This window comes from Heteronotia binoei, chromosome 21, assembly GCF_032191835.1.
Source record: "Heteronotia binoei isolate CCM8104 ecotype False Entrance Well chromosome 21, APGP_CSIRO_Hbin_v1, whole genome shotgun sequence".
In the NCBI taxonomy this organism is placed as follows: domain Eukaryota; kingdom Metazoa; phylum Chordata; class Lepidosauria; order Squamata; family Gekkonidae; genus Heteronotia; species Heteronotia binoei.
In genome coordinates this window covers 158555422-158569420 of record NC_083243.1, presented here as the reverse complement: position 1 = coordinate 158569420, position 13999 = coordinate 158555422, and the positions used below count along the sequence as shown (strand labels likewise).

Sequence of the window (13999 nt, the reverse complement as noted above, 5' to 3'; positions counted from 1 at the left end):
CTTTAGAGCCTGCACAATTTTGCTGGATGAATATACAATCTTATTTGGGTGGAAATGGTTATCATAGACCGATCAAACTTATTTCTCACATACCTTAACAAACTAAGGGTGCCATCCTATGCCTTGCCTCTGAATGGTATAAAGTATAGATCAGACATCAGCATAACTTGGAGGTCTTAGGTTTGGACTCTTAATAATGTAATAACATTAGTGGTAAATACTAATGATAGTTTTACTTATCAGCAGGTTATTTAATGATAACCATTGGTTCTCTGCTATTAAGTGCTCCATACAGATCAAATTATGGATCTTCCTAAGAAAAGTTTTTTAAAAAGACAAAAGAGAAATTAATATTCTATAAGTTGTTTTGAGTGTCTTCATTTTCTCTGTTAGAAGCATTTGGGAAGCACTGGTGTGCCCTTCTGGCAAACCCAGGAGGGATATTTGCAAAGTGTCATCCTGTTATAGACCCTGCTTCTTATGTTAAGGTGAGTCATGACTTTAATTATGTCTTAAATAATCTAATATCAGGCATAATTTGTAATGCATTCAGATCTGCTAGGTCAAGGGTGTCAAACATGTGGCCTGGGGACTGAATCAAGCCCCAGAGGGTTCTTATCATGCCCCCGAGCAACTGGCTGTCATCTGCTTCTTTCTCCCTCTCTCTTGCTTCCTTCTGCATAACAGCTTGCTTTGCAAGGCTTGCTCAATTGCACAGGAACTACAGAGCAAAACCTCTATTTTCTCTGTTGGCTGAGGCTCTTCCCTTGCAGAGGAAGGGGAGGAGGGATAGCTTGCTTTGCCAGGCTCCCTCAATCGCACAGCAGAGCTACTGAGCCAAGCCTCTCTTCTGAGGCTTCTCCCCCTCCTTATCTCTGGGGAAGGAAGGAAAGAGCCAGAGCTTCCTTTGCCCAGCTCCCTGGATCCCATGGGAGAAATACAAAGAAAACACCTTTAAGACCAACAAGTGCTAATGTTTTAAGCATGTTTTTAAGCAGGTTTTAAGGGTTTTTTTTTTAAAAAAATATTTAATTATGTTTGTGTCTTTTATCAAGTCTATATCTCTGCTACATAATCTTAAATAGGTACACACATGGCCCATCCCAACATGGCCCCACAAGGTCTCATTTATGTCTGATCTGGCCCTCATAACAAATGAATTTGACATCGCTGTGCCAGGCAGTTATATACTTACTCTGCGACCTGTTTGAAGGCCAGTATTCTGATCCAAATACAAAGATAATAGATTAAGGAATCACTATAACCTATTTTGCTCTGGAGGCTTTATCCTCTTGTGCATTCCAAACTGAGTGAGCCAATATAATCGATGTATCAGTGATGCCAGCCCTACCTTCCTAGAACATGAAACCACATTGGACATTCTGCTCTGCAATGATCGGGTGCAAAGGAGGACTGTAAGGCTCCTGTGAATTTTTATGGTTATGTAGAAATTATGGAGGCTTTAGAAACTTCTGAAATGCCAACTTCTTCAAAATGGTGAAAATTCAGGGATCACTCAATATAAAGTTTTCTTCACAACTGAAAAGAATGGTTGGCTGTCCCTATACATCAGTGCCACATAGGGGTTTGCCTCATAATTTCTAACCACTGTGTTCACATTTGGAAATCATCATAATTGATCTAATTCTCAATATAGTTCCATCTGTGGAACAAAATCCTCCAAAATGATAGAAGCAGAACCTCTAACTTTAAGAAACCCTCTGCAAATCCAACTGTGTTGTACAAATGTGCAATAGAGACAGTCTTAAGTTGGATTTTATTTATTGCTGAATTTTCAGATCTTTGTCTTCAAGTGTAGCCCCATGCAGAGCACACTGCAGCGATCCAACTGTGTGGTCACAGAAACATGGATCAGTGTGGCCAGATCATCTGAGTCTAGATAAAAAGAGAGTTGGCAAATCACATACAGTTGATAGAAGATATTCCTGGTCACCAATGCCAAACTGTTTTTTAAACAGCAAGGCAGGGCCCATGAGTACCACCAAACTCTTAACCTGCTCTGAAAAAGCCAGCATCACTCCATCTAGGACAAGTGGATTCTGTCACTCTAGAATATCAGTCTTCCCAACCAGCATTACCTGTCTTTTCTGGATTCAGCTTCAATGTGTTGTGTCTTAGCCTCCTGACCACAGCCTTGAAGCACTGGTTCAGAACCAAGACCAATGCATATGAGGGCTTGGATAAAACTGATGACATCCAACAGCAAAGCTCCAGGCAGTCTCATTCAGCGGCCTCTTATATATCCCACCCAGTTGATTCTCCTTATCTGATGGAGACTCTTTGTCTCCAATCAGACAGAAAAGAATAAAACCAACGAAGACCTATGCCATTAATACAACACCATATTTAATCTGGTGGATAAGAACGGATTGGTCAACTGTGTCAAAGGCCACTGAGAGGAACAACAGTATCAACAGGGGAAAGTATCCCCTGCCCAACTTTAAACCAAGATAGTTCACTAGTGCAGCTAAGGCTGTCTTGGTACCAAATCCAGGCCTGAATCCAGATAGAAATGGGTCAAGGGCAGATTTTTCATCTTTGATTCCCTTTCAAATGCATATCGGTACACACATATGAAGCTGCCTTATACTGAATCAGACCCTTGGTCCATCAAAGTCAGTATTGTCTTCTCAGACTGGCAGCGGCTCTCCAGGGTCTCAAGCTGAGGTTTTTCACCTCTATTTGCCTGGACCCTTTTTTGGAGATGCCAGGGATTGAACCTGGGACCTTCTGCTTCCCAAGCAGATGCTCTACCACTGAGCCACCGTCCCTCCACATCAGGATATGGACATCGTCTACCTGTGCTGCATGTCCTTCAGTTGGATGCACATTTTCATATGCATTCAAATGCACATTTTTATCCATATTCTGGATTAATTAGGTAAATATATTTCTAATGCAGGCGTAGAGCTGGGACAAAAATCTATAAATGTAGTAATGGTTGTTCTCTAGTGGCTAGTTAAGGCTTTGAAACAGGACAATTTATGGTAACAGTGAAGAAGAATTTTCCCTTTGTCTGAGTAAACTGATAGAAAGCAAACTGCTAGAGAAAGTAGCCCTGAGACCAACCCAACTTGTTTTCACCTCAGTCACACAGGAGCTGCGGGCAATCTCACTTTTAAAACAAGCAAAGCAAAGCTGAATCACAGCAGTGCTGTGTGTGTGTGGCGGGGGAGAGAGTCCTCCACCTTTTGCAAGTCCATAACTCTCCAGTGAGAAGTTATTTGCATACTTTAGGAGTTTCATGTAGCTAACATACTCTACCTGCGTCTCCAGAGTTAAACAAATAACTCCTCACTCGGGCCAAAGTTCAGGGGGACAGCATTCGGAGAAGCAGGAACCCTCTCTCCTCATACAGCTATCCTGAGTCAAATTGGCTCCTGGAGGCTTTAAAAAGCGACATTCCTTGCAGCTGCTATGTAACCGAGGTGAAATCTAGTTGGGTTGGGGAAACCCAAAGACGATTCGTTAAAAAACATATAGTTTTGAAAAGCAAGGGGTTTTGTTTGTTTGGAGCAGGAATGCACAGAAATGAAGTTCCAGCTGCCTTGGCATAAGGAGGTGGGGCTTAATATGCAAATAAGTTCCTGCTGGGCTTTTTCTACCAAAAATGGCATGAAAAAAGTATCACGTAATTTGGCCCAAGGAAATTGCAGTCCATCTTGTTTTTTTTAAAATATGTTGTCAGCCTTGTAGAAGTTATACTCGTCTTGTTTTTAAAGGTAGAACGATGTAAATATGGATTAATTTTCCTCATAATGTCACTATTCTACAGAAGACTTTTCTGAGATCTATGTCATACCTACAAAGGAGTGGTAAATGAAGAAACCAAAATCATCCATGTGTATTCTGATTTTGCTTCTTCTTTGAATATGAACCTACGAAGCTGCCTTATACTGAATCAGACCCTCGGTCCATCAAAGTCAGTATTGTCTTCTCAGACTGGCAGCGGCTCTCCAGGGTCTCAAGCTGAGGTTTTTCACACCTATTTGCCTGGACCCTTTTTTGGAGATGCCAGGGATTGAACCTGGGACCTTCTGCTTCCCAAGCAGATGCTCTACCACTGAGCCACCGTCCCTTCCAGCTCTCTGTAGTTGTTTGGTTGTTTGGTTTTTTTAATAAATATGTTTAGTAGGGGTGTGTGCTGAAAATCTGTTATATTTTTGAATCTGAGCTTTTTTTTTTGAGGGGTCAATGATTGCTTGTTTCATGGAAGGACATTGCTTGTTCAGGATTTAAATCCATATGGTTCTGGACTTTTGAAACATTATTTTCAATGGGGAATGTTGTATACGAAGGTCTATGGCAGCTGTTGAGAAAGATAATGGCATTAAACTTCAACAGTACACAAGCCTCCTTGTAATCTAATTTTCAGGCAGAAAAGAGGTTTTATTTTACGGATCCCCAAAATAGGTGACTTTCTATGCAGCCACACTTCTACTGATTCCTAAAATGTTGGTCTAGTGCCAGCCTAGCAGGAGGGATCTGACTGGCCACTGCATTTTTAAAAAAGGTATCCTGTCTGCATTTTCCTTCTATTACAGCGACTGATGATAAACTTTTCTCACCTTTCCACTGAAAACTCTGCATTTGCCATCCTTCACTGTAGCAGTCTGTTCCTTTCTTTGCACAAAGTGAAAGAGACTTCCTTTGCCAGTTCCCCCATACCAGTTCCTTCCCACTGATCTGCCATTATTTCCTATGGATTCTATATTGGGAGGGATGTAGTGGCTGTTTTTCAACCTAATGATGCCAAAATTAGGGCAGAGTGATTTCCTTGCCCTGTAAAGAATCATCAAATTTCAAGCAAATTGGGACAAGGGGATGTGTTCCTTGAGCTCCTGAACAAGATTCACCCAGCCAATGTAATTGCATTTTCATTATTTCCTATGAGTTTTTTTTCCCCCAGGAGGGTGGGAGCATCTGTTTTTCAACCAAATGTCACCAGAATTGCAGTGGAGTGAGGGATGACTATCCTGTAAAGAACCACCAAGTTTCAAAGAATTTTGGCCCATGGATGAATACTACAAGTCCATGAATAATGTCCCCCAGCTCTCTATTTGCTGCAAAGAATAAAAGGGCTCAAAGGTGGGAGGGAAAGAGACCTGCAGCTCTCTGTGGTTTGTCTACAAAGATGATTAGCTGGAAGCATTTTGTGCTTTCGTTGTGCAAGGATATATTTGGAAGAGAAAATCAGTAGAATCAAATAAAAATATGAGCACACCCTGTAGCTGGCTATCAGCACCCAAATATTTTTTTTAAAAAACAATAACTTGGACTGTTCCAGGAGGGAGTTTTCATTAGTGAAGAATCTCAGATTTGTGTTACTGTTCCAGAAAAACATGGCAATAGCCAGAACCAGAGACTTGCATGTATATCTTCACCTCAGGAATTATGTATGACTAGTGTTCAGTTCTTTAACAGGAGGACTGAGGTTCCTTTCCGTAATATCTACTTCTGTGTTTAGAATTGTGCTTATGACACCTGTAATGCTGAGAAGAGCGAAGAGGCTCTCTGTGTTGTATTTTCTGCCTATGTCAGAAGTTGTGCTGCAAGAGGAATACTCCTAAAAGGCTGGAGAAGTGGTATCTGTGGTAGGTTGACATATCCACATGAGAAGACCTTTTATGCTATTTTAGATTAACAAAGTTAAAATAACAAATGTATCAAATGAGCCTTTTGTCATGTATGTAATACTGCCTGGAATGATTTTTTAAAAGCAAATGCTGGCCATATGCACAGTGGTTGTGTGATGCTGGCAAGACATGAGCTTGGCAGTCACTTTTTCTTTGTCTATACTCAAAAATTTAATGGCACTGGAGCATTTCTATAGATGGAAGAATTCCTGCCCACAAAGAGCAAAGTTCTTGCCTCTCTCCTCCTGCCATAGCTCCAAATATCCCCTGAAATTCTGTTCCTGGGGGACAGAGAAACTAGCATGGGGGTATTTTTGGCAACAATGGAAGAGGGCAGGTGAGAAAGTTGTGCTTTGCAAGCAGAAATCCTTCCATCTGCAGAAACACTTTGGTGGATCCAAGCCATGTCTATTCATCAAAAGTACATGGAAGAAAAATGCAATTCACCACAAGCAGTTCTCTAGATGGGAACCTACCATATAAACAACCCCACTGTTCTATTGCAAATCTTGTTAGGAGTTCAGGTCTTTTCTCACACTGACCACGACATTGTAAAAAGAGGAAAGAATAATATTACAGTAATGTAATATTACAGGGGTGGCCAACAGTAGCTCTCCAGATGTTTTTTGCCTACAACTCCCATCAGCCCTAGCCATTGGCCATGCTGGCTGGGGCTGATGGGAGTTGTAGGCAAAAAACATCTGGAGAGCTACCATTGGTCACCTCTGTAATATTACATTAGCACTCACGGGAAGGATTCTGGAATACCTCTATCATCTTCATGGCTGCTGTAACAACCAGCTCACAAACTGAAAGTCTGTGACAAATTTTAGTTCATGGTTCATAAAATGAACTTTGTGGCAAGTCGACCAGCATGAACTTTCCATGAACTTTCAAGTTGTTTGTGGCAGTTCATGGTGGTTTGGGAACAGATAGATCTCCAGACAAACTGTCTCTGCTCAGTCTAAATCAGGGGTGGGGAACATCAGGCCCAAGAGCCATTTATGGCCCTCAAGATCACTTGGTCTGGCCCTCAGGGACTTCTGGGCTGAGCTGTGCCATGTGGTGGCCTCCCTGGGCCTGGCTGGCCAGCAAGGATCGTGCAGCCCAACTGCACTGTGCAGCAGTGAAGGACTACTGCTGGGGTATGTGGGTGCCTTTAACGGTGTGCTGGGAGCAGCTGCAGTTTCCACATGAAGGGAGGGAGGGAGGGGTGGCAATAGCGGGGGTGGGAGCCAGCTACCACCAGTTTCATTTGCATGTGATTGCAGATGGTGTGACCTAATATGCTAATGAGTGTGTGACCTAATATGCTAATATTAGGGGATGTGGTCTAATATGCCTGGACCTAGGCATTTGTCTAGGGTGGCGGGCCGGTGTGTGCATGCGTGCGCTGAATTAGGCACTCCCCATGTGACTTCAAATAGAAAAACAGTTATTTGCATTAATTTTGCCGGCCTGAATCTATCTCCCTTGGCTGAGCACTGTTTTTTAAGCTGATAATTTTGTATGGCCCACGAATTATGTTATAAATATCCAAATGGCCCTTGGCAGAAAAAAGGTTCCCTACCCCTGGTCTAAATGTTTACCGAACTTCAAAGCAACATAAATTGGAGGGCATGTAAAGGAGCGTCCGGTGAAGGTCCCTTGTGACATTGATGTCTTTAGCTTAGGCAGGATTCATTCTATACAATCCTGAACCTCCTGAATCTGTGCTTGTCAAAATGACTGCCATTTCCCCAGAAAGCACTTTCCTGGGGGCTCCTTCTTGGGGGGGGGGCATAACTTGGACTCCATTAATTCGGTCTTCACCAAACTTAGAAGGCAGGTAGAGGAAATTCAATCAGAGATCTCTTGTTTGTTGGTTTCACTGGCACATCAGGAAATCATTCTACTGGATCACAAGCCTCACAAACCAAACTGATTCATTTGGCTTCTAAAAGTTTGTGGTGGTTTGTGGCTCGCAAAATGGGCATGTCATGGACCACAAACTGAACTGCATTTTCCCAGTGTGTGCCCATCTCTAACAACAGTAGTGACAATAATTTTGTTAAAACCTAATTATGAAACAAAACCACCACACCCACAAATTTACAATATTTTTGAAAGGTATGCTTTTGAAGCTACATTGGATGGGCAATCAATAAGGACTTTTCATTCCTTAAGGAAAGCCTCAGTAATCTGATTAACATGTGGATTAACACATGGAATTCACTGCCATAGGAGGTGGCGGCTGCTACAAGCATAGCCAGCTTCAAGAGGGGATTGGATAAGCATATGGAGCAGAGGTCCATCAGTGGCTATTAGTCACAGTGTATTGTTGGAACTCTCTGTCTGGGGCAGTGATGATCTGTATTCTTGGTGCTTGGTGGGGCACAGTGGGAGGGCTTCTAGTGTCCTGGCCCCACTGATGGTCCTTGTAATGGCACGGTTTTTTTGGCCACTGTGTGACACAGAGTGTTGGACTGGATGGGCCACTGGCCTGATTCAACGTGGCTTCTTATGTTAATCTTACATATTGCTCATTGATATTTCCTGAAAAATAATTTTATAATGAGCTCATTTTGAGACTCCGGGGCTTTAAAGATCTATATTTTTTCAATTCAAGTTTCAATTCACATTATGTTTATCATATGCAAACTGCAAATATTAAGTGATAGTTTGTTTGTGTGAAACAACCATCATAGCTCCATATTATAAAAAGATTATATTTATAAAGTGAAAAGTTTAACATCTGATAAATTACCACATATTAAATTTATTTATTCAGTTTTTAATTATGACTCTTTTCCTCCATCTTTTCACTAGTAATAAAAATTAACAAAGTAAAAAAACACACTGATTATCTGAATGGGCATGATATATTTCATACAGCCTGTCACATTCTCAGGGTGCAGGCAGGCAGGAGTTCAAAGCCAGTCCAAGGTCAAAGTCCAGGAAGTCAAGCAGGAGCCACGTCACCAAAGCAAAATCACAAACCAGAATCAGAAGTCAGTGTCTAAAAGCCAAAGGGTCAGGGTGCCAAGGAATTCAAGCAGGTCATGATCAGGAAGGAGCGCGAATGCAAGCCAGAGAATAGACTTGTTGCTTCCACAAGGTTACTAGGTCCTGGGTGGGAGTTATATGGGAACCTCAATCAGCCTATTCCCTGGGTGGCAGTGACTCTGCTAGAACTCAGGGCTGAGAGATCTGAAGCATTGGCGTGCCTCATGTCCTCGCTCTGAAAGTTCTTTTCCCCTGCTTTGAACTCTTGAGATGGGAGGGGGTGAGCTTAGAGGAGATTGACTGTCAACAGCTGACACTGGTGCCTGGAATGTGGGGAGCGTGATTGATGGGCCAGCTGCTGGTTGCTCGGCTGAGGAACTGGCTGGCAACTCTTCCAAGTCTGTTAACCCTTCCAGCTCCCCCTCATCAGGGCTCATGACACAGCAGACCTTCAGGAGTTCTACAGGGTCATTAGCAAAATGCAAACATTCATATTTTTGAAATATTATCTTATTTTATTTTATTAATAATTAGTTAAAATGCATTTAGACTTATCTTGGGTTCCTTTAACAAGTCTGATGCTGTTATCCTGTGGGGATATACACACATGCACATGTATATGTGCAAATGCACACACACACACACACAGAGGCCAATGCTTTCTACTTATGATTCATAGTTCATTGTGTGAGTAACTTTCATGTGAAGTGAAAGCTACAGAAAGTTTATCTAGTTGAATTGATAAGGTTTGTTTCACGCATGCAGGTAGTTGATGTTGACCTTTAGAGTGATAAATATGTATGTGAGAATTGGTTTCACGTGATCCCAGATTTGTTCACATAATCAATTTTGAATCCACATGAAGCTCTGTAATGGTACCTGGGCACACATCTGTGTAGAGAATGTCTTAAATAAACTGTGATTGCCACCAATACCACTGCTATTTTGCAGCAATAATTTTTGCAGTCTACTGCAATCAGGAGATTAGCCCTCAAAAAGGGACTGTACATGCAATCTGATGCCTGATGCCTACATTTCATGTAAATACATATCTATGTTCTATGGAGGCCAAATTTGTTGGCTTGAATTCTGTTCTCCCTTTCTGCTTGTGGATTGCACTTCTGCTTATAGAAGGGAGGATTATGTCCAATTCTCCCTTTAAATGAATCCCCTGATTCAACTCCCATGATGTTCTTGGATTCTGCTGACCTATGGGGACCCAGTGAGGAATATACAAGAATAAGGGGGAGGGGGAGGCAGGAAAGTTGTTGTTTATAGAGTGCAGTTTCATTCAAGCGGCATAGGACCCACGCTATTGTGCAGACCAGAATTCGGTCTCCCATAAATCAGGGAAATTACTTTCAAGTAGGTGTTTTTGAGGCCAAAACTTGTCTCATCTTCTGGAAACATCTTCCATGCCATTGATTATGAAAAGAGATCTTCTTGTTTTGGATTTAAAATAATCATGCTTGTTTTATATAAAATTCAAATAAGTTCACAAGGATGCAATCTAGCCCTTGTGTTACTTCTCTTGCCAAGATGTCTCCAAGGAGTGTCCCCAAACAATGGAATACAGCTATGAAGTGAAGTTCTGTAACAGTTCCTGCCATTCTCTGAGTGAACCTGATGTACTGTGTAATGTCCAGAGTGCCTCCACAGAGGGCTGCAGCTGTCCTGAGGGGACCTACCTACTGACTGAGGAAAAATGTGTTTCTCCAGAGGATTGTCCCTGCTATTATAAGGACCAGATGATCCAGCCTGGGAATTCATTTCGACAGGACGAGTTCATGTGGTAAACTTATTTAGAGAATTGTCAAACACGTATTTAAAAAGGCTGCAATTACAAAAAAATGGTAGTTTGTTAATTAACAATAAAAATAAAATGCTATTAATGATTGACTACTGATTTTTAAAATGATCTATTTTTGAAAAAGATTTTAAAAACCGAAAATGCTTAAAGCATTTTAGAAAACAATCCCTACATGCAGAATGCAATGTGGATCTATTGAATAAGATCTAGGCCTTTGTATACTTTGCTACTTTAAAGTTTACTCCGTGGAGCTGATGAGGGAGGTATGAGGTTGCAAAATATGTCGTTTTAATAAAGGCTTGATGTGTGGAAATGGGCAGGTAAAGCTTTTCATGGCATTAAAGTAAATTGTTACACCTGATAAACGACACACCATTAGGCCTCTACTGTGTGGGCAGCACATTTTTCTCCAGGCAGGGTTGCCAGCCTCCAGGTGGGGCCTGGAGATCTCCCACTTTTACAACTGGTCTCCAGCTGGCAGAGATCAGCTGCCCTGGAGAAAATGGCTGCTTTGAAGGGAGGACTCTATGGAATTGTACCATGTTGAAGCCCTCCCCTCCCCATTCCCCACCCTCTCCAGGCTCCATCCCCAAAGTCTCCAGGTATTTTCCAACACAGACCTGGCAACCCTATCTCCAGATTGTTGGCAACTCTAGATGGGTGGAAACTGTGAAGCAGAAACAAGGACAGATGCAGCAATAGAACAAAGAACAGAGAATAAAGTTTATTTTAAAAGCTACTGGTACTGCAATAAGTATGACACAACCCTGTACCCTGGCAAGGAAGCAGAGTAGGTTTATTTTTGTCTCTGCCACAGAAACCTAAACACCACACTACAAAGTCAATGCTGTATAGTATTGTCTTTGTCCTGCCCCAGCTGAGACGGGACTCCACCTGGAACCCCTCCCACACACCCCGGGGCCCCGACATACCTCCCAGCCTCCTGGAAAGGTCCTGCTGGCCAAAATGCCTGCCAGCTCAAGGAGCTGACGTGCCCACTCCCGGGCTTGGGGGAGCTGGTGAAGCCACGGCTGTGGTAGCGAGGAGTGGGAGGCAGGAACAACGCCCTGTGGAGAAAGCGGGGAAGGCAGAAACCTCAAGCCGCGGTGGCGCCAGCCTTGACACAACACCGACGCCCCAGCCACCTCAGCAGCCTCAAGGAGGACACGCCCCAGGAAGCCCCTCCTCAGCGTCCTCGCTTATAAGCGGGGGCGGAGCTAACCGGGGGTGGGACCTGGGAGGCAGGGAGAGGGCTGGGGGAAGGATAAAAGGCCCGAGCTGAGGGGTCAATGAGGAAGCAGGCTGATGCAGCACCAGGGCGGCCAACTGAGAGAGAGGGAGTGGTGCCCAAGCACTGCTGGGGAGGGGCAAGAGTAAAAGGGGTGAAGCAGCCCAGCTCTGCCCTCCCGCATTCTGAGACCTCTGGGGCACCTGGATGGGCCCAGCCCTGAGTCAGGGCACACACAGAGCTGTGGCTGTGGCGTGGCGGGGGCCACCAAGGGCGTGACAGTCTTCAGTGCTCTTCTGGGTCCAGAAATCTTATTAGATCACAGGTCTGAGGATTGGCAGTAACTTCCTGCCAATCATTCCCTTAATATCTTGTATTCGTAGGATATGAAGTGAATGATTACAGAGATACTTACTCTGAAAAGACTGTACTTGCATGACTTGATTGGAGTGGGATTTTTTATTTTATGTATTGACATTTCTCCTTTTGTATTTTTACATTTACATTTCAGTAAATGCATTCGAGGGCAACTGGACTGCATTGGAAACAAGGAAGCTGAAAAAGGTGAGAGTTATTTTGATCAGTGTACTAAATTATGGAATACGAAATGTGCTTTGAATTATTGCCAGTTTCTCGATATACAACATACAGTTTGTTTCTTTTTGAACTTTTGGGGACATCTCAGACCCATGAACCCAAACCCAATTGCATATTCTTTTCTTTTGCTCCTCTAAAGCTCTTCAATGTAATTTGTAAAGTTTAGCCTGGTCTGCTGCTCTATCTCACTGACACGGAGTTGGGAGATTTGTAAGGGGCTGGAGTTGGTTTTAGGGAGTTTCCCAGGGAGAAGCCTAGTAGATAGGGTGGTCTCACTAAAAATAAACCCAGAACATCTTCAGAGCAGCATCCATACGAGGCCAATCAGGACGAGGTTTTCCTAGGAAATGTTTTCCCCTCTGCTCTTTGTCATCATACTCCTATCTTGGGTGAAAACAGATGAGGCACTGGGGAGACAGAATCATAGTTGGAAGGGATCTCCAGGTTCATCTAGTCCAACCTCTGATGCATGACTGGATGCCACATAAGACAGGCAAGGAGGCTAAAGGTTTAATTGCTCCATTTCCATACAGTTTCATTATGAAAAATGAAACACACATAGCCCCTGACATCATAACTCTTTAAGGGAAAAAAACAATGTACCCATCTTTTTTCTCTTTTTGTCCTTGTGGGGAGGAGATGATTAGCAAAAGCATATGGTAGTAGAAGGGTCAAACTCTTATTTCCTGACACTGTCAGAACATTGACCCACCTAATTCAGTACTGTTTACTCTGCTTTAATTATCTACTCCAGAATCTCAGGAAAAAAACTTTCCCAATTCTGACAACTTGAGATCCTTTCATGGGAGATATCAGAACTGAATCTGAGATTTTCTGCATGCAAAGCATGTGCTTTATCCCTTAGATATCACCACTACTATTTTTTTTTAAAAAAACTACCTTAAAAAGAATAAGGGCCAGCTTTTCAGATGCATTATCCCTCTTCCAATCTACTTGGCATGTGGAACAGTGTAACATTTTCTGTGTCTGCTTCACAATGAACACACTTCACACTTGCTTTTCTATTTCTGTTTCTTCCCCACTTTCTAGGCTGTCCTCCTCCAATGTATTATTTTGACTGCAACTCTGCTGGTCCAAGTGCAAGTGGATCAGAATGTCAGAAAAGTTGTAAAACCCAAGACATGCAATGTGTAAGAAATTAAGTTCTTGACAGCGTTGCGTGGTAGTTGTTCTATATGCTTGACTGATCTTAATGAATGCTAATGAGAACTGAATTTACTGAGAAGTCATCTGTGTGGTGTCCATGAGAGCTGAACAAATAGAGTCACCTAGTTCATTACAGTGCCTATTATCATTCATGCTCTCTCTCTCGGCTTGGCTTCGCGAACGAAGATTTAAGAAGGGTGCAATAGTCCACGTTTGCTGCAGGCTCGCTGGTGGCTGACAAGACCAATGTGGGACAGGCAGGTCCGGCCACAGCGGCTGCAGGGAAAAGTCTGATTTAGGGTTGTTCCTGTAGCAGTGTGATTCTTCCTCAATCTCCTTTTGTCCTCAAGACCAGCTATGCGTGCGTTCTCAAAGGAAGAGACAGCCTGGTGGATGGTGTGCCTCCATGCTTTGCGATCTGAGGCTAGGTCAGACCACTGGTGATGGTTGATGTGACAGGTGCTAAGGGATTTCTTCAAGGAGTCCTTGTACCTCTTCTTTGGTGCCCCTCTATTTCGATGGCCGGTGGAGAGTTCGCCATACAGGGCAATCTTG

General features: G+C 43.0%; 1 protein-coding gene across 1 annotated transcript in view; it reads left to right on the top strand.

Moving 5' to 3' along the window:
• The window catches only part of LOC132589665 (mucin-5B-like), a 126264-nt gene that overhangs the window by 30156 nt on the left and 82109 nt on the right, over window positions 1–13999 (top strand). The window contains exons 14-18 of the mRNA XM_060262400.1: window positions 394–488; window positions 5489–5615; window positions 10182–10434; window positions 12192–12244; window positions 13328–13428. Coding sequence (XP_060118383.1) covers window positions 394–488; window positions 5489–5615; window positions 10182–10434; window positions 12192–12244; window positions 13328–13428 — 629 coding nt within the window. The remainder of the gene's footprint in view (window positions 1–393; window positions 489–5488; window positions 5616–10181; window positions 10435–12191; window positions 12245–13327; window positions 13429–13999) is intronic.